Here is a 20,701-nt window from a genome sequence, read left to right on the forward strand (position 1 = left end):
TTGGCTATGTAAATATTTTTATTTTCTCAATAAAATGATCGATGTGTACCAATCAAATATAAAAATTTCCAATTTTTGAAAATTCAAATAAACAACTCAACACAATTCTCTTCAATAATAAATTTATCTACAGATGGCACTAACTAAGTGATTAAATATAAATACATATGATACATAACATAGGATGTCACTGCTGCAGCTAATGTAGATGAAAAAAAATCCTCGAATGAAACTGCATAAATACAAAAGTGAGTTAATGCATATATTATAAATATTTGATATACCTGCACTTAAAGGATAACAAATCAAAATCAATGCTGAATATTCACAACTAATTATTTACAAGTTTCCGAAGTATGGACGGAATATCTGAAGATAACTAACTTTTGAACTGAGATCGAGATCCGTCCAAACTCCTGCTTACCATTTATTACATTAAAATTATAAAATGTATTTTCAACTATTTATGAACTATTCTCTTATTTGTTAGTCTCATAAAGTTTATCCCTAAAGCATTTTATCTTATTTACAAAATATGCCTCTAAGGTCTCTGCGCATTTGTAAAACGGAGACTCTTTCGGGTTGTAGTAACGACAATTATCGAAAATCTTTGTCATATCCCCTATGAAGTCGCTCAACTTGGTATAAGTGTGATCGTTTATTTTATGCTCAACTTTCTGCAGATCTGGAAATAACAAAGGTAGAATCAAAACAAGTCAAATATCATCTGCAAAAAAAAGTTATGTGATCGAAGGACCCTCATCAAGAACGAAGTTCCCTGGTCTGATGCACAGATGGCGGTGCTAGTATTAAATCCATATGATTTTTGGTTAGTACTAACCTTCAAACGATACGTGTCAAAATTTGACAGCAGTCAAATTTTGTTTGCGACATATTGCGTTGTGTAGCTACTTTTGTTATTTGAAAAAAGATGGAAAATAAAAGAATTTCGTGTGCTGATAAAATATTGCTTTTTGAAGGGAAAAAATACAGTTGAAGCAAAATATTGGCTTGATGAAGAGTTTCCGGGGTCTTCACAAGGAAAATCAACCATCATTGATTGGTATGCTAAGTTTAAACGTGGTGAAATGGGCGCCGAAGATGGCGAACGCAGTGGACGCCCAAAAGAGGCTGTCACCGACGAAAAAATCAAAAAAGTTCACAAAATAATTTTGAATGACCGTAAAGTGAAGTTGATCAAGATAGCAGACATTGTGAAGATATAATCTGAACGTGTACATCATATCATTCACGAATATTTGTATATGAGAAAGCTGTATGCGAAATGGGTGCCTCGCGAGCTCACAATCGATCAAAAGCAACAACGTGTTAATGATTCTGAGCAGTGTTTGAAGCTGTTTAAGAGCAATAAACCTGAAGTAATCGCCGCAACTGAGGCCTATTTTGAAGCGAAGTACAAATCGTACTACAAAAATGGTATCGAAAAGTTGGAAGATCACTATAATCGCTATATTGGCCTCGAAGATAACTATGTTGAATAATATAATCGAATTTTGTCAAAAAAAAAATGCGTTTTACTATAGTAGATCGGGGACATTTCAATTGGCCTGTTACGTCATCTCATCCATGTTATACAGAAGTTAGGTTAGGTGGTTATACAGAGGTTAAAGTACGTCCACTGCTTCAAAGTGAAGTCCCTGATGGGGGAGTAACGATTTTTCTTTACGTGACGTTTTCTCATACCGCAGACCGCATTTAGAAACTTCGTTCCGAAAAATACAAAAAAAAACTCAAGATACTGTGGATATTTAAAAAAAAAAAATGTCATCAATAACTTACCCATGGGCTCCTTGATCACTTTATAATAATCCGGTGCCTCGTTTGGATCAACAGGTTCCATGAACGGCCAAGCACTCTTATGCATCTGTAAACAACCGAATTAATCAAATGCGAAATTCAATATAAAATTATCAACGTACCTGTAACTGTTTTATCAACTTCTTCAACCCATCGTAATCCTTCTGAGTCAAGTCTTTCATATTGGCATAGTTGACCTGGGAGTTCGTTTGACACCTGGGACAAACGTACTCGTCTATGTTGTCGGCTTCGGACTGCAGAATGCCAACACATCTTCCGTGGAACCAATCCTGACAACTATCGCAGCATATGTAGAACCTGGAAAAACCACAATCAAATCTCCGAAAATCTTGCAGAAACAACCTCATCTCCTTACTGTGAATTATCGTAGGGCTGTTGGCATAGACAATACAACTTCTGGGTGTCACTGGCCTGTTTACATTCCTGGCATATAAACTCGGTCAAAGTCTTACTGCTCTCTTCAGTTATACCAACACAATCTCCATGGAACCAATTATTGCACAGGTCACAACCAACGTAAAACTTGGTTTCGTCGTAGGGGGTTCGACAAAGACAATACAGCTTTTCCTTTTTCGAGGAACTGTTGCTCCTGGCAAAAAGACAATTGTTAGATTCGATAGCACAACCTTTAAGTACAAAATCGCTTTACCTTGGCTGGTTAGGTATGTTGGGCGTAGGTGATACGTGTTGTTGAGTCTGCTGCTTCTGGTTATTTTGCGGTGTGGTCGGTTGAGGGGTTGTTTTCTGCTTAGCAGCACTCCTGCCCGTTCTGGGAGTTTGAGGCTGAACTAAAGTAGTCGTAGGTTGAGCAGCAGCCTTACGTTTGCTACTACCAGTTCGCACTTCGTCCTGTTTAGTCCTTTCTAATTTCGTCCTTGCCGCTAGCTCATCCGCTACTTCCTTTTGTATTTCGCACTGCAGTTCCCTTTCTAGTAGAGCTCGTTTCCTCAGTATGTCCTTCTTCAACAGCTCTTTATGTCGGAATAAGCTTGCCATTACTTTCGGCTTTATCAGAGCTTTCTTATCTTCGCTTTGAAGGTTTTCCTTCAATTTCACCCTAGTTCTGGGCGATATAGCCTTCTCTCGTGGGTGTTCAATTCTGAAATGATGGCTTTTTAGAAATCCCGCAGGAAATACTTATGTCCATATCATGTCACATGAAAGACAAAAACAAAATCCTGAATTTAAACAACTCATTATTGATGGAGAAATTAGATGAATCCAGAAAAAATCATAATAAAAATGCCGATAAAAAACAGATGACAACAAACGGTGGAAATAATCCTCGGGATTCAAAAGTTATATCCTGCGCAAGAGCAACAACGATTTCGACATCAAATGAAAATGACAGTAGTAAGGAAAACAGAAATGGGACGCAGATGAACTACTCACAAGCAGTACTCGGTAACTACATGTCTGACATATCAAGACAGCCGTCAACCTCAAAATCCAGTAAACAAACGCCAAATCCAATCGAATTTACAAACATAAAACCAAAACCACAATCAAATGGAGCAAATCAAGACAATGAAGGTACATTCAAGGAGGTAAATTATCGACGAAATAGATTAACGTCAACTAACAAGCAACCTAGGAAAAATTTGGGAACAGCTAAATTAAACGAAAATGACAGAAGTGCCGGATTCGCCGGAGTAGAAAGAAGAGTGTGGATGTACCTATACCGTATTAAAAATCATGTGAAGGCAGAAACCATAAAAGAATATATTCAGAAACATGAAGATTTTCATAATTGTAAGATAGATGTACACGAACTAGAAGGAGACCCAAATTACAACAAAAGATTCTTAGTAACAGCACCAATAGATAAAAAAGACTCCCTATATGATACGTCCTTTTGGCCAGAAGGAGTGGGAATCAAGAGATTCGACTTCAGAAGGCACAAAGAATTCTTGAAAAAGAATTTTTTATAGAGTACAATCAGGGGCACAACACCTACCCAAATAGATACTTCTCCATCTTGCACCAAAATGTCCAGTCCCTATCCAACTCAATAAATATAATAGAGGATACAATAAAAGATCTTGAAGTTCTTAACGCACTTTGCTTAACTGAACATTGGAGAGACAAACAACAACTCAGCAATCATGGTATCCAAGACTTCATACTTGCAAGCTCCTTCTGCAGATCCCTAAATAAACATGGAGGTAGTGCAATCTACCTAAGAAGAGGCACAGCTTACCAAGAAAGACAAGATATAGTAAAAATGTCAATAGAAAAGGTTATGGAAATATCATCAGTTGAGATCAGGACCCACTCGGGAAACATAATACTGCTATCCATCTATTCCCCTCCAAATGAAACCAGACTATTCCTCAAGAAAATAGAAGAAGTACTTGATATGATATCCTGGACAAAGAACACAGTTATTATTGCAGGAGACTTTAACATCAACATACTTGATAAGGAAAATAGGAACACAAAGGACTTTCTCGAGCTCCTAAACTCGTATGGCATAATACCAACAATAGAAGTACCGACAAGAACCACATCTACCAGTAGCACATGCATAGACAACATAGCTACAAACCATAAAAACTATACAGCAAAAACAATACGAACAAACATTTCAGACCACGATACAGCTCAAATTTTAACAATAAAACACCAAATAGAGGATACTAATAAATATAAATACAAAAGAATTATGACACCGCATAGCATACAGGAGCTGAAAGAAAGATTGGAACAAGTAGATTGGGAAATTTTGAAGGATATCCCAGAGCAGGAGGTAGATCAACAATGGGCAACCTTTTCGAATATATTTAAACTCGAGATGGATTTTTCATGTCCCATGAAGAAATCAGTACTGAAGACCACCAAAAAATCAAAGCCTAAGAGCGAAAAACTAAGGAACTGTAAATCAAGACTGGACATACTACATACCTGCAAAATATACAACCCAGCATTTCAAGAACCGTACAAAGAAGCAAAAAGAGAATATGATCTTATTATCCAAGAGGAAAAACGCCAGAACTATAGAAAACAAATACTTGAATCGGACAACAAAACCAAAGCCCTGTGGAACACAGTTAAGAAAATTAAAGGTAGCACACACCAAAATACCGATATAACAGGAAATCCAAAAGAAATGGCAAATGAGTTCAACAGCTACTTCTCATCCATAACAACCAATAAAACCAACTGCAAAAAAAATTTAGAACCCCACTGTAAGATCCCAGGCGCTACATCTAACCTCAAACTTCGATCAATATCTGAAGAAGAAACCATGAAAATAATAAGTATGTTGAAGAACAAAAATAGCTGTGGCACTGATGGTATCCCAATGAAGCTTGCAAAAGAGTGCACAAGACAGATTGCAGGTCCTCTCACATATCTCATAAACACGTCTATGAAAAATGGCATATTCCCAGAGATTTTCAAGACGGCACTGATTAAGCCGATATACAAAAAAGGGGAATTAAATAAACCAGAGAGCTATAGACCGATAAGTATCCTCCCAACATTTTCGAAAATATTAGAAATGGCCATCTGTATGCAACTAACTTCATACCTGATAGAAGAGGATATCTTGACGTCCTGCCAACATGGATACCTAAAAGGAAAATCAACACAGACTGCAGTATTTGAGTTTATCACTGAGGTTTTGAGTGCTCTGGAGGACTCCCAGATCATGATTACATTAATGCTGGACTTGTCGAAGGCATTTGATAGCCTATCCCATGATCTCATCTTTGATAAACTTCAGTCATATGGTATAAAGGGAACAGAACTAAACTGGTTTAAGTCCTACCTGACAAATCGTAGACACAGAGTGGTAATTTTCCAGAACAACGAGGAAACATTGTCAGATGTAGCACCTACTGAGCTGGGCGTGCCACAGGGAAGTATATTGGGCCCCATACTCTTTATCATCTTCCTTAACGATCTGTCCATGATAACTGACTCTAAACCATATATAAAGATGATAAATTATGCAGATGACACCGATTTGAGTATAAAAGCAGATACTTTTCCAGAAACAGCCAACTTAGTGAAGACAACATTAGCTCAAGCAAGTGAATGGTTCAAAGACAACAACCTACAAATGAATACGGAGAAGACAAAAGCAATCCTTTTCAAGACTACACATGCAGGCTTTCAGACGCCAACAAACATCCAAATGACAAACTCCACTGTACACCTGCAGAAATCTGGACATTTCTTAGGCCTTCACATAGATGAATCCCTCAATTGGAACGAACATATCTCGGAACTACGAACAAATCTGAGCTCTATCTGCTACACATTGGGAGTCCTCAGGAAACATCTTGACTCCACATCTTTGAAAACGATATACCAGGCGGTCTTTGAGTCAAAGATGAGGTATGGGATCTTGTTCTACGGAAGCTCCAGCAACATGACAGCCATATTAAAGATGCAAAAGAGAGCCATTCGGGTGATGTTTGGTATGAGGAGAATTGAATCCTGCAGGGGGATATTTCGGGAAAATGGCCTCCTAACTGCACCTGCAATCCATATCCAGGAGTGCCTACTTTTCGTGTTCAAAAATAGGCATTACTTCAAGGAGAAAACAGCTAGTCAATATGAAACGAGAACGACCACACTAAAATACCCAAAGCACAGGTTAACCCTAACTGAGAAAGGACCAGAGTACAGATGTATACGTTATTACAACAAAATTGCGAACTACATAAGAGAAGAATCATCCCTGAAACATCTAAAGAAACTCGTATACAAGCTCCTGCTGAAGATTGAACCCTACACGATTGAGGAATTCTTGAACTATGCAATCTGAGTGCAAGCCTTCTATGACACTATTTCATGTCGAGTAAATTCATTCGAGAATGTATTTTCCTTTACATGAAATAAAGCATATTATTATTATTATTATTATTATTATTATAAGAATAACCATCTTTATTCTTTCTTTCATCTTTCTTTTAACTTTTTTTTTAACTGTTTTCTTTTAAGAAAATAATTTCGATGTAAGTAATGAACTAATTTCATTGTAAAGGTTATATTGATTCATTACATTAGGCAATCGAGATCACGTAATTTTTTAATGGTATCAGTTGGCACAACTGCAGATATATCTCCTTTGTGACAGTTTGAAAGTTTTCAGCAGAATTTTGAATATCGAAATGGAGAGTGAACATGGTGAAATTCTGCTATTACGAGATTTAAAACCAACTAATGCACAAACTCTATGGCATACCAATCGCCGCCATATTGAATTTTACTTTTGACAGGTCTCTGGATTGCCTCATTCTTACCAGAGCAATCTGATTGAGGTTAGAATTGAATGTTGTTTCAAATATTTTTCCATAAGGAAAATCAATAAGCTCACATTCTCAAAATAACTAACATATTTTAGTAAAGATAATGTCAAAATTTGTAACAAAATACTAACAAATTAGTTCAAATTGACATAATCGTAATTTTCCCAATTCAATTGTTTCTCATCACGTGATAAAAGGTATGAATTGTTCGATGTTTTAGGGCTTTTCTGCATATCAAATGAAACACTCGAAACGTAATTACAAAATGGAACTGTGTAAATAAACTGGTTAATTCTTATCAACTGATAATTCAAGTTGCAACTCACTCTGGTTCCTCGATTTTCTTGTGTTCTACAGTTCTGGATCTGCTTCTTTTTGGAGTTTCCATCACCCAATCCGCATCGTCATGCCTAGAACCACTCAGTGGTCTTTTACGTGTCGTGGTAGGTAATCGGTTTATGATTGGTGTGACTGGAGCTGGTGCTGGTGGCGGTTGAACTCTTGTAACTGGTATAGGAACATCTGGTTCCTGCTTCATTTGACGCTCTTGATACCTTTGCAGTTGAAGCAGTTTCTCTTCGATTTCTGGATTCAGGTTCTCTTGTTTTAGGGCGCTCTTAATAGCTAAATAGGGCGTTGAAAGAAACAAATTAAATCAACTAAAAAGACTAAAATAACTCAAAACCACTAGTTCACTGCTGCCAAAGCAACATGCAGAGTAGCATTAAAAAAAGTGGAAGAGGAAACGAACAAAATACAAAATATATTCAAAATAAATGAAAATAATTCAACAAAATTATAATAAATGAAAAAACATTGTAAAATACCCAAAGCAAAACGACTTTGAAATAAATAAAACTTCCTAGCAAGGGATCATCAATAAAAGTAGAATTTATTCAAGAGAAACTTTATTCAATGAATTTGGATTACATATCACAATAACAGTCAGAGCCGTGAGGCATAAAGCTTCGACTAACCTTGTTAATAAATCTCAAACATACCCAACAAGAATTTAAATCTATTGGGACTATGAGATCCATAAACCTGTTGGAGTTGGAAACTTTTTTTTTAATTTCCTACAAGTGGATTATCTACATCACAGACAAATAAATTGACAAAGGAAAGCCAGTCTTAATAGAATTTCAAGAGTCTTCGGTTATCAGAAAAAAGACAAGGATTCTTTTCCGCTATGTAAATTGCTTACGTATACATTGGTTACATGATTAATGTGACATACTTAAACGATTAGAGTCATCTATACCGAATAGATAGAAACGTGAAAAGTTGTGGAGATGGTTATTCAAGATGCCGATGATGATTTGAAAGCAAAATCCGTGTTCTTCCCAAAACTATAACAAATTCAACAATCGATACATGCTCGTTAACATCACTTGAAAACTTGAATAACCATCCGGAGACTCAATGTCGGAAATAACAATTAAATTGGTCCTATCAATACTTTTCCCTTGCTTGTAAATACCCGATCAATTGTAAAGATCGCGAAGTTATCACTGATTGCATAAGTCGTTTTGCATTGGGTAAGAACTAATATAATTTGGATTGTACACTATAACTGAGGGTTGTCTGTAAACAAACATACTTTGCTGGATGTAATCGGGAGTCACAATGAACTGTTTGTTCTGTTCCTGGGTCGTGCTGGTCGAATCAGCGGATGCTGTTTTATTGGTGGCTGCTGCATCTTGCTGCTGGCCGACGGCTGCGACAGCATTGTTAGAAGGTGCAGCAGAACCTCTGACTGTTTGCACAACGGTTGGGGTTTGTACCAATTGTTGACCGTTGACTATCAACTGACGCTGTTCAGTAGGCTGAAAATTTTATTCCGGTCACGTTTTGAGAAGTTTTTCATAGGATTCACATCAGTAATCTTCGAATAAATTTATTCAGCATTTTTGATAAAAAAAAAATACGAGAATTCACTTTATTCTGGTAACATAACCTAACTTGTAACTCGTTAAATTACTTGCTCAATCGACTTCAACGATAGAGTTGTATCAGCACTCTATGGTTTGATCAGCTGCTGGGGAATAATAACAAAAAACGAAGCATAGACATAGCTCATTAGCCAGGTTACACCTCAGAGTAATAAACATAGATAGAGGGAGCATATAGCATTTTGAGTAAGCAAATTTTGTCCCCAACATGAACTATCAAAATTGACATGAGGCGCGCGGAAATGAAAATATATCAGTGATGCGACATTTCACTCAATTCGAGAGTTTCTCCACAAAGAACTCACTTCTTATGTCCCAAGTGAATCAACGTTTCATATCAGCTCAAAATATATTTTGATGAATAGCTAAATATATCAGAAATTCAGAAAACAAACTTCAAGCGCGCCAAACGACGTGAAACAACGGATGACACTAGGAGAGCAATAGTTGCCAAACCTTGGATTTCAGCAGTTAGATACAGAAAATAATAAATATTGTGCTTATTATGAATTCGACAATTAGGAAAAATATCGGATTCTAAATATTCAAATTTGCATATCTAATTGAGAATAAATCAAATAAATATATTTCATTCAATATAATATACATTCATAACGATATAGTAAAATTGTGGATTTGAAAATATATCACAATCTGACAACCTAACCTAACCATGTTGGGGACATGTAAAAATTGTGTATACTCCCTCTATCTATGTTTATTACTTTATAGGTTACATTGATTTGAAATATGTAGTTGTCACTAGTCGTGACCAATCCGGAGTCTATCCAGTCAAGTGAAGTGTCAAAGATCCCCCTAGCAGCTGTTCTTCGACTTTAGCTGATACTGACTCGACATTGAAGTAACCACTCTCTTCTCTGTGTAATTTTTATTTGTTTTTAAGTCAGTTTCGACAAGAAACGAAACCAAACAAATAAAAATTCTGTGGACAAGATTATGGATGCTTCAATTCTTCATCCGCCTTAATAGATTTTCACGAGAAAAATACATGAACATTGCGTAAAAATCATTTAGTTTTAGTGAAATCTTTTTTAGTGAAATTCCATATAACATGCAAAACATTACCTTCATGCAGATATATCGATTAATTAATCTTCTTTTCAACAAAATTCTTTATCATGCAATTCATGATTTTATTTTTTTAAACTATTCTGCAAAATTTATCTCAAAAAAGTATCTCCTGAAAATTAATACTATCTGATGGTCTGGATGTGGTTGTTTAATTATTCCAACAATTACCAGTCCAAAAATTAAAAAAACTGTCTAAAGTGACGTCAAACCTTAATGAATAAAAAGAAAATTAACAAATCTCGCTTGATATCTGCACTTTATTTGAAAGCAATATGCAATAAAACAAGAAAAGTTGATAAGCAAGAAAAGCAGCAAAGCGGATTGTGAAATGGAATGAAAGGTTAACCTCAACCTCCACCATATGTTCAGCAAAAAAAAAAAAAAAAGGAGATGAAAAAAGCAAAAAAGACTTGAAACCTCATAACATTTATTTTAACATATCTGATAATTTACAATTTTTTACAGAAGAAACAGTGCAATAAAATTATGAAATTCAATGTTTTAGTACTTAGTAAAAAAAGTTTTAGCATAATATAAAATGACAAAAGTTAAAACAATCACAGTTAATATCGAAAATAGGCAAATAGGACTTAAAGCTTTCAACCCCAAAGGCTATCATTACATGCAAAGAAATCATCGGGATTCAAGGGTTTGACAGGTTCGACAATCACTTTAGACTTATTGCCTACCTGTTGTTGCAGCTGCTGCAGTAAATGCTGCGGCTTCTTCGGACTCAACGGTGGAGGTTGTGATGTTAGTTTCGGCTGAATGTTCTGTTGAACCGGAGCGAGTGGTGGCGGTTGAGAATTGGTCGCGTTGCCACAATCCGGATTGCTTGGTTGAACAGCCAGGTATATTTTGGTCGGTCCTAGCACTCCTTGTTTACCAGTTGAAGCTTGTGCTGAGGATTAAAAAAGATATCGTTAGTTTCTCAACGAATCGTCGAGAACAAAGTCAAAAGGAACAATGTTGTATCTGTACTACAGAGATGAACGCTGACTATGTCTGGAAGATTCATGAAAGAAGCCGCGTTAAGGAACTCCTTCCCAAAAATTTCAAACATAATAAAACAGAGTTTATTGTGTTTCGAAAATATGATAACTGACAAAGAAACTGCATCACCCAGAAGGTGCTGTTTAAATAATTTTTTTTTGGTAAAACATAGATAGTATGGCAAGGAGTAAATGATTGAAATTTGGAGGAAAAATCGAAGGGGTTTACAATTTTTTTTTTATGAATTTGTTAATGATGTGTTTGTCCACTGCGATTATCTATACACTCCCCAACACGTCTCGGCATTGATGCAATAAGATGGTCGTATTTTTTCTCGAGAGATACTATATTTATTTATCCCAAGCTACCTGTACTTCATGTCTTAGAGCCGCCAAAGTCCGTGGGGGCTGAGGTAAATTTCCAAGCCTTCTATCCATGTTGTCCCAAACATGCTCTATGGGCGAAAAATCGGGGGATCTAGGCGGCCATGGCAAAAGATTCACATGGGTCGCTCCGAAAAAGTTTGAACTAACTCTGGCTACATGAGGTCGGGCATTATCTTGCTGAAATATTCGAATCTCGAGTTGGTCAAGGTAAGAGAGAACATATGGCTCCACTATTTCTTGAAGGTAACGCAGCGCTGTCATGTTACCTCGAATAAAGACTAAAGGTTGCATGTGCAATAGCACCCCATACCATAACGCCTACTGTCCGGTGTTCATGACGCTCAACATCAAACTGAGGTTCACGTCTTTCTCCCCGACGTCGTCTAACCCTGCTTCGGCCATCATGTGCACCCAAGGAGAATCGAGATTCATCAGAAAGGACGACCTGATGCCATTCCACATTCCAATGTTGACGTTCTCTCCACCACTGTAATCGTTTCCGGCAATGCTCAACCGTCAGAGGTAACACTAGTTGGGGTCGATAATGCTGCAGTCCAAAAGACCTTATCCATTGGTAAACCGTTCGGACAGTTACAGGATGGCCTTGTTCTCCTAACCACTCATCAGCCAAAGATCGAGTTGTCGCAAATCGGTCTCCAATTGCCATAAGTCTCAGTCGTCGAATTTGAACTTTATTTGTGCCCCTTCGACGTCCGATGCCTACTCTTCTTCGATTTTAGGCATTATCAAACCACGCTTGACAACATCTCATAACAGTAGTTGGATTTCTGTTTGCACAGCGATTTCTCGAAATGACAACCCCGCCTCCCGTAGACCAATAATTCGACCTCTTTCAAATTCAATTAGCTGGCGACGAATTCGGCGTACACGTGCTCTAGGCATTTTAACAACAACCAAACATCGACTTTGGATCTCCTCGAACAGCTGGTTTGTTGTAAAATTAAAAAAACTTGCCAAAAACGACTACAATATTTAAGTAACAAAAATTGTTCACATGAAAAAAACCTTCACGATTTGTTTTCTCCAAATTCAATCATTTACTCCTTGCTATACTAGCTATGTTTTACCAAGAAAAATTTTAAATTTAAACAGCTCCTTCCGGATGTTGCAGTTTCTCTGTCAGTTAGTATAGTAAAAAACCTTAACGCGCCCTCTACTGGCACTAATTCCAATAGTTATAACAATAACAGTAGGATAACTCGAGTTTGACATGTGTCACTAACCTTTCAAGAGCTGCTGCTTAACCTGCTGCTGAACCGCGGCCAACTGCGACTGCGTGAAATCTGAGCCTTGTAAACCTTGCAGAACTATTCGAGGTCCTTGCTGAGTCTGAATCACTTGGGCAGTAACGCATTTTATAACGGTGCCAGGCGGTTGCCCGACTAGTAGCTGCTCCATTGTTGCCGGGTCTATCTGATTGTCCGAAGATTTAGCGGGGGTCGCTACTGGGGTTTGGGCGGGCTGTTGCACAACCTGTTGCAAGGTCGGGGTTTGAGGTGGTTGTTGCTGCTGCTGCTGCTGCACTATCTGCTTGATCGGCGTGGCGACCTTGAGGGAAAAAAAACAGTTTGAATCTGGTGTTTCGCTAGTGAAAAAAAATAACGCGTTTTACCTGACTAGTAAGAGTGGGCGTGGAGTTGACAACGTTCTGTTGTACGTTTCCTTGAGAAACGCTCAACTGTGCGACGACTTGAGCCTGGTTGTTACCGGTAGGTCTTATCAACACCTGCTGCCCGTTGATCGTTGCCACTTGGAGCTTTCCGGTGGCTAACTGTTGCGCCAGGTTTTGATTGTTTATCATAATCTGATTTGTCACCACCTGCAATTTGCAATATCATTAAAGAAAACTGAAAGATGTTCATGTTTCAAGATGGTTCATCAACGTATGGTCTGATTTTGTCTTACTGTTAGCTAAACGACACTCTAGTGTAACCTTAGAGTAATAAACATAGATAGAGGGAGGAGCATATGTCATTTTCAGTAAGCAAATTGTCCCTAACATGAACTATCAAATTTGACATGAAGCGCGCAGAAATGAATACATATTAGTGATACGATATTTTACTCAATTCGCGAGTTTCTCCACAAAGAACGCACTTCTTATGTCCCATAGTGAATCAACATTTCATATCAACTCAAAATATATTGAGATGAATCACTAAATATGTCAGGAATTCTAAAAACAAACTTCAAGAGCGCCAAACGACGTGAAACAACGGATGACACTAGGAGAGCAATAGATGCCAAACTTTGGATTTCAGCAGGTAGATACAGAAAATAATAAATATTCTGATCATTAAAAATTCGACAATTACGAAAAATATCGGATTCCTAATATTCAAATTTGCATATTCAATCGGGAATCACTCAAATAAATATATTTCATTCAATATAATATACATTCATATCACAATCCGACAACGTAATCTAACCATGTTGGGGACATATAAAAATTGCCTATACTCCCTCTATGTATGTTCATTACTCTATGAGTGTAACTTAATATGACAGTTTGGAAAAACAGCTGATAATGACATCTGGATGTCAATCATTAGTCAATTCAGGCAATAAACTCTGAGTGTCAGAACACAATAGGTGTTAATCACTTATTACACTGTCTCTTTTTAGTGTCGTAATTTCTCATTCTTATCTTCTCTTTGCCCTATTGACTTCTTTTTGAGGTTAGAATACAATCAACCAAATTTAACCACACATTAATAAAACGACTCTTTAACTTTTCTTCAGTACTGAAGAATGCTCACACACACCAATCAACAAAAAATAAATAAAAGACGTTTTGCACATACCTGTTGCTGGGCCACAGGGGTGCCAATCACCTGGTTACCGCTAACCACCACTTGCTGCTGTATGACCTGATTACCGCTGACAACGACCTGATTCTGGACCTTCGGCGTCACCTGTGCCGGCGTCAACTGCTGCTTGATGAAGACCTGCTGGGTAGTCTTGGGGCTCTGAGGCACGGGAAGCTTCACCTGATTACCCTGCACCACCACCTTACCTACGGGAGTTGACACATTGGATTTAATGATCTGTTTGGTGACTACAGGTGTTCCCGGCGTTTTGGCAGCCTGCTGTTGAACAACACCTCCCGAAATAACCTGAAGCTTTCCGTCAGGGTACTGAATGAGTTGCTGACCGGGCAGGAGGCCCTTTACGGTTAGTTTACCATCCGACGTTCTGGTGATCTGAACCTTCTGAGGCTGTTCGGGTTGTTTCAGAACCGGCGTGCTGGCTGCTGCTAGATGCGAAATTTGAGGTGAATTGACGTTTCGGAAGATCTAAATGCATCTACGTTCACAACGTTACGACTACTTGGGTAAAACTAAGAGGAGAGGATTGAGAATCGGGACTCAGATGCTGTTGGGAAGTTCGAATATCTTGGAAAGACAATGGGATCCGGTGCTATATTATACAGGGTAAACATTCGATAAAAGTGATGGACTAATTCAGCTCAGATTGTCATAGAAAGGCTTAAGGGAAAAAGAAGACGAAGGAATGATAAAATATCAAATAACACTTGATTTTTCTCATTGTTTACATTTATTATTTTCCAATTCATTGTATCTAGTTATAATTCTGCTATGACTATATTTTTTAATTCTGTTTCTACCATTCCACAGAACCCTTCACCGAATCATATCAAGACAAAGAAGTAAAGGTATTTTCACACTGCTTACCAGGTTGCTGAATTTGAACAGTCTGAATCTGTTGTCCGCTAGAAGTCTGCACCTTGATGAGGCCCTGTTGGCTGTTGTGCAGACCCTTGGGTCCAACACTCGGACTGGTTATCATTCTTGTTGTGCCATCGGGAGCTTTTGTCATGAGAATTCGCCTTCCGGCTAGGTGTTTGCTGTTGGATGTGAGTAGAGATGTCAGGGTGTTCTTGCCTGTGATGACAGACTGGTTGGGAAGGACGATGTTCTTCACTATCTTCATTTGGCCATCTGAAGAAATAAAAAATCAATCAACGGAAGATCTTCAGAGTTTTATGTTTATCTCTTGATATTGAAAGAACTCAAGTAAATATCATGCGATTTTCTTGGTTTGATGAGATAAATGCACAAAAGTCGACCAGGAAATTTTCCATGAAAAAAAAATTATAATTTTCGGTTAGAAAATTCATTCAATCCTTTTGATGGTTATTCCTGGTAAACAAACATAAATAAAAAAGAATAACACAGCGACTACGTACAACACCAACGCAAACCTACCTTTGGGTTGAATTGGGGTGTTACTACTAGTACTTGTAGCGGTAGTTTTAATAGTTGAGGTTGTAGAAGTGGCAGCTTTTAAAAGTAGAAAATATCAAATTGAAACAGAATCTCAAATATTAACTTAATATAGAGAATTGAATATTTATAGCTATTTTTAGAGAATACAAAATAAGTGCTCTGGGAATCGTTTTATTTTGTCTTTCTAAATCAAATCTATGTATAAATAAATAGAGTTAGTTTTCTTCTTCATTTTGAGAATGGCTGAACCGAATTTTTATGATCTTCGATCAATTTGTCTCCATTTCTAATAACGATTAGAAAAACATCATCATCAGAGAAATCCATAATAAATTTCGAAATTAATAATAAAATAATAAAGTTTTTGAGTGTTAGATGTCATGGAAAATGTTCATAACCAATAATCTCAATATTAAAATGACAACTGCCAAGACGAGTGGGCGTGGTTACCGAACCTAACCAAAAAAAAAGTACGGTTACTCTGGTGACAGATAAATCACAGAAGTTTGAGGAAATATTCACCGCTTTTCCATATATACCGACCACAAACTTACTAAGCATAGTAACCAAGTGATATACGGACCATACCCAAAATAATCAACTCCTAACCTAATTCGACCTACCTGGAGTAGTTCCAACCATCTTCAGAATGTGTCCACCTGGATTCTTGCCCTCCTGAGCTCGTTTCTGTTGGTGGGCAGCCCTCTGAAGCCTGAGTTGCTGCTCCATCTTCTCCTTGATCTCCTCAGGAGTCGGCTTGCCCGCTATGATCTTATTCGGAGTGTCTGACGGATCTATTATCGTTCTGGCTGGGGGCAAGTTTCCGGTTCTGCTCCTGGTTATAACCTGAGCGTTAGCCTTTTCAAGCCTAAACAGAGGGGACACACAAAAAGCAAGCGGTTAGTGTTGTGTAGAAAACATGCAATTTTGTCGAGGAAGGGAAGACATAATGTGTAATTTGTAAGTTTTGAAGACAGACATTTTAGTTATATAATTGGATATTGAATAAATGCACAAATAGATAGATATCAAGTAGAATTTTGTAATATCACTGAATTATTATTTATGGTGCAAAAAGTCTAATGATGGACCTTTACTTTTTTGTATTTGGTACAATCAATTGAAGATCAAGAAGTTAGTCACTCAAGAGTTAAATATTACATTATGTCCTCATTCTTTCCTCCTTATGATGAAACTTGGTGTTGGCGGAATTTCTGTGACTAGTGGCATAATTCTTTTCAATTCTTGTAATTTAACATTGAAAGTGAAGTGCCTTATGCTGGGAAAGGGATGTAACAAGAAAATTTATGGCGAGTTATCAAATGATGTGTTACATAAACCGAATGAAGAAGAATAACCTAATTTTATATATACACATGAACATTTTTATTATTGATATAATTACAGTTCCCTCTACTTGACCCAAATGAAGTTATTCACTATTAGCAAAAAAAAAACGTTCTTTCCTCATCGAATTGTGTTTCAGTAATGAAAAGATTAAATATGAAATAAAAACCCGACAAACTGCAGTGCCAACAAAAAGGTGTGAATTGTGTACGAATTTAGAAAAAATGAATAATACAAACTACTTACTTATCTCCGTACAACTTGATTTCCCACAATTCGAGTTTTTCTTCATCCACCCATTCCTCCGAGACTTGAGGGTTGGTGCTTTGAGGTGATTCGGGTCTCTTTCTCTTTCTCAGTCCGCTTCTTATAGAAGTGACTTCTGCAAAAGTAACAATCCAAATTAAAAATGAGAATAATGCATAAATCGCTTGCCAAAACATTACCTCTGATTGTCTTGGGAAGTTCCAGTGGAATTACCACTTTTCTCCTTAGATACTGGGTTCTCTCCATGAACTGACCGATATATCTGTGTTTCAGTAGTTCAAGCGTCAATATTTCCGTTTCTGTGGTTATCTGATGTTTTCCATCAGTGGTGGGCGGTTTGGTCTGCATATCGTCCCACCTCAGGCACACCCACAAGATTTTTAACTGGAGTGCTGCTGCTGACAAGGACTTGAGATTCACAGTTCTATACGAGAAAAAAAAAAGATTCATCACAATCGAAAGTTGTATATTGGAATATGAAAGGAATATCAATAGGGGACTATATATTGGGCCTTCTATATAGCAATCGGTACCTTCATGCTGAAACAACAATAATTCTAATTGAAGCACAAAAAACTAGTTTATCATTTGTTAGGTTATGATAAAGTAGTCTACTGTCAACTGATGGTGTAATTCAATATGTCAAATCAAAGAACCAAAGGTAACAATATGCAGTCCTACCAACTAAAACCAGTAAAAAACATGTAGGCTGTAACCAGACTTTTTGTTTGCGAACCAAATTGAATTTGAACGATTTTTGAAAGCACCTTCTCGCGTTGCCAAATTTAGTTTAATTGCTGGTGGGGATATTCCACTTCCGCGTTTCAGATTCTCAGAATTAAAAAATATTTTAGGTGATAATAGGCGCGAATTTATATCTGACAATTTATTACGCATCATATAATAGTGAAGTGTAATAGTAAAATCTGTAAATTCATTGTAAATAGACCAATACAACCTTCAAAATATGTTTTATTTGAATCTAATAAACGATTTATTATTTTAGATGCATATTCTGCACTTTTAACGTATATTTATCCCGAAGCCTACTAACCAACAAAGAATGAACAATATCACTCACCTGTAAATCCAGCAAGTCTTAAACAACGGCCTTCCGCAGGGATAAGGCCAAACGGCTTGGTTCTGCTTGGCCAGCGTGTTAAAACCGTTTATGTACACCCTTCCTGCGTTTCTGGCCAATTTCCTACCCTCGTGTTTGGCCAGAACCAAAATGGAATCGATTCCGCTCTTCGCTTGAAAGGTAGAGCACACAGGGTATCTGATGTTCAGCCTCCTCTTCTTCTTCACCTCGGTATTATTGGGAAGTTTCTTCAGGTATATCTTACCGGCCGTTGCCACTGCCGAATAAACTCTGTCGGTTCCATCTTCGGCTTTTTCGGCCTTGACCTTAGTCTCCTCCCTTTTGTGCAGGGGTCTCTGATTGCAAAAACGGCGGTTCTGATACGGCAGTCTGGACGAGTATCCTCCAAGGGACTCTGGTGTTCTTAGCTTCCCATTATCATTTCCATCACCGGGCTGTCGGGGTTCCAAGATTTTCAATTTCTTTTCGGGCGGTGGCATGGATTCTATATCCAAGTCTTCGAACTCCACTTTATTCTCTTCCCTGTCAGTTTCGTCCTTCATTATCACATCTTCTTCCTCCTTAACCTCCTTTTTCGGTCCTAGGAAGGGAGTGAATACATCTGAACTGTCGTCGTCGTACTTGACACCTAGAAAACGAGAGATCGGTAGTAGAGATCGAATCTTCATCGTCGAAAGATGAAACTTACCTTGTTGGATCGACATCATCAAATCTTTATGTAAATTCTCATTGGATGGTTGTTCTTCCTTTTTAACGATGGGAGTTTTCAGGGTCTGTTCCAGTATTGAATGTTTTTTCAATGGGGTTAATAGCGGTTTATTTGGGGTATTTGCAGCTATATTAGCTTTTTTCAGAAGCGACAGTAATTCTTTTCTGACTTTTATTCTTTGAATGCACAGGGGGGAATAGCATGTGGTTTCGATGCTATTTGTCGAGTTGCTTGAGTTACAGCCTTTAGAATAGCACTGGAAATCTTTAGCCAACTGAAAAAAAGAATTGAATGATCAAAATTCAATGAAAATTTGTAAAGAAGTCAGTAAATTCCTAGTAAAAACTTCAAAACTCACTTTTGAAATCGTAGTATACTGCAGCCTCAACGCATGTATCTTCTTAGCGATATTGTTCAACATCTCCTTGTTAGCTGGAGTAGAAGGGGTGTTACTGCTCAAGACAACTTTACCGGTCATCATATTCGTCAACTGCTTGTCTACACCTCCCTCTTGCACACCATCATTGTCATCTTCAATATCCATGGCCTCTTCGTCTTTTATACTTTCTTCGTTCTTGTTCTGAAGTATCCTCTTTTCTTCGATTTCCTTCAATTGGATTCTTCTAGCCAAAAGATTGTCCAACTTTGATTTTTGCGCCACTTTCGGATATATTACGCGAGCGTTACTGCTCAGAGCTTTCGAGACATCGATAGATTCGAACTTTTCGGGTGTAGGAACCAGGGACATCTTTTTCAGGGCTGAAATGTTTGTTTTTTTTTTTAGAAGATGACAGGAAGATAATATGAATTTAGGCCATCACTATCAAGTTTCGAACAAAATTTAAAACTTCATTCAAACTAACACCAATATAAAATTTTGACAGCATTTCAATAGATAACCTAAAGATGTCATCCTCAATGTAATAAACATAGATAGAGAGAGTATAGGCAAATTTCAGATGTTTCCAACATAGCTAGTGGACGTCAGTTTGAAATATATTTTCTTATGTACCATGATATTAGAATTATAAATGTATGATGGCTGAAATCTAGTCATTTGAAAGATTCTTGATCAAATTGGTTGTTTCACGAGTTCGAAGTGTTTTTTTTTTATTTTTCTAGTTATTTATTCAATATTTTCAGAGTTATTGCAAAACTTTCATTCGTTATAGAACAGAAGAAATATATTCTTTGTGGAGCAACCCGTGAATTATTATTATTATTGAGTTAAATATTGTACCATAGGTGAGTCAGTCCCTATGATTATTGCTTGTACATTGGCATTATTATTATTTTTATGCTTAGTAAATATCCTTGAGAGTAGAGTCTTTTTATTTTATATTAACTGCTAAAAATCATTTCCTAGAAAAAAAAATGGCAAAAAATCATAATTATGTTCTATTATCAGAACTATGATTTTAATTTGAAATGGTTCCTTCATTTTTAATGATTCAGTTATCTATACCAATGTGATATTTG

At 37.2% G+C, this 20,701-nt stretch overlaps 1 protein-coding gene across 6 annotated transcripts in view; it reads right to left on the bottom strand.

The window, feature by feature from the left end:
- Positions 1 to 20,701, bottom strand: part of LOC123680791 (nucleosome-remodeling factor subunit NURF301) — a 27,202-nt gene continuing 6,501 nt past the window's right edge. For 2 of the 6 annotated variants that reach the window (XM_045618880.1, XM_045618875.1), the window contains exons 5-23: positions 19,581 to 19,981; positions 19,202 to 19,496; positions 18,493 to 19,141; positions 17,591 to 17,835; positions 17,391 to 17,526; positions 16,421 to 16,665; positions 15,777 to 15,851; positions 15,243 to 15,509; positions 14,352 to 14,803; positions 13,157 to 13,363; positions 12,768 to 13,092; positions 10,834 to 11,045; positions 8,701 to 8,926; positions 7,427 to 7,724; positions 2,489 to 2,938; positions 2,195 to 2,428; positions 1,941 to 2,136; positions 1,801 to 1,885; positions 1 to 685 (exon numbers count right to left, since the gene is read on the bottom strand). In XM_045618880.1, the coding sequence (XP_045474836.1) occupies positions 480 to 685; positions 1,801 to 1,885; positions 1,941 to 2,136; positions 2,195 to 2,428; positions 2,489 to 2,938; positions 7,427 to 7,724; positions 8,701 to 8,926; positions 10,834 to 11,045; positions 12,768 to 13,092; positions 13,157 to 13,363; positions 14,352 to 14,803; positions 15,243 to 15,509; positions 15,777 to 15,851; positions 16,421 to 16,665; positions 17,391 to 17,526; positions 17,591 to 17,835; positions 18,493 to 19,141; positions 19,202 to 19,496; positions 19,581 to 19,981 (5,204 nt within the window). In that variant the 3' untranslated portion in view covers positions 1 to 479. The remainder of the gene's footprint in view (positions 686 to 1,800; positions 1,886 to 1,940; positions 2,137 to 2,194; positions 2,429 to 2,488; positions 2,939 to 7,426; positions 7,725 to 8,700; positions 8,927 to 10,833; positions 11,046 to 12,767; positions 13,093 to 13,156; positions 13,364 to 14,351; positions 14,804 to 15,242; positions 15,510 to 15,776; positions 15,852 to 16,420; positions 16,666 to 17,390; positions 17,527 to 17,590; positions 17,836 to 18,492; positions 19,142 to 19,201; positions 19,497 to 19,580; positions 19,982 to 20,701) is intronic. The other 4 variants (XM_045618877.1, XM_045618876.1, XM_045618879.1 and 1 more) reach the window with 4 other exon arrangements.

Source organism: Harmonia axyridis, chromosome 5 (genome assembly GCF_914767665.1).
Source record: "Harmonia axyridis chromosome 5, icHarAxyr1.1, whole genome shotgun sequence".
Taxonomy (NCBI): domain Eukaryota; kingdom Metazoa; phylum Arthropoda; class Insecta; order Coleoptera; family Coccinellidae; genus Harmonia; species Harmonia axyridis.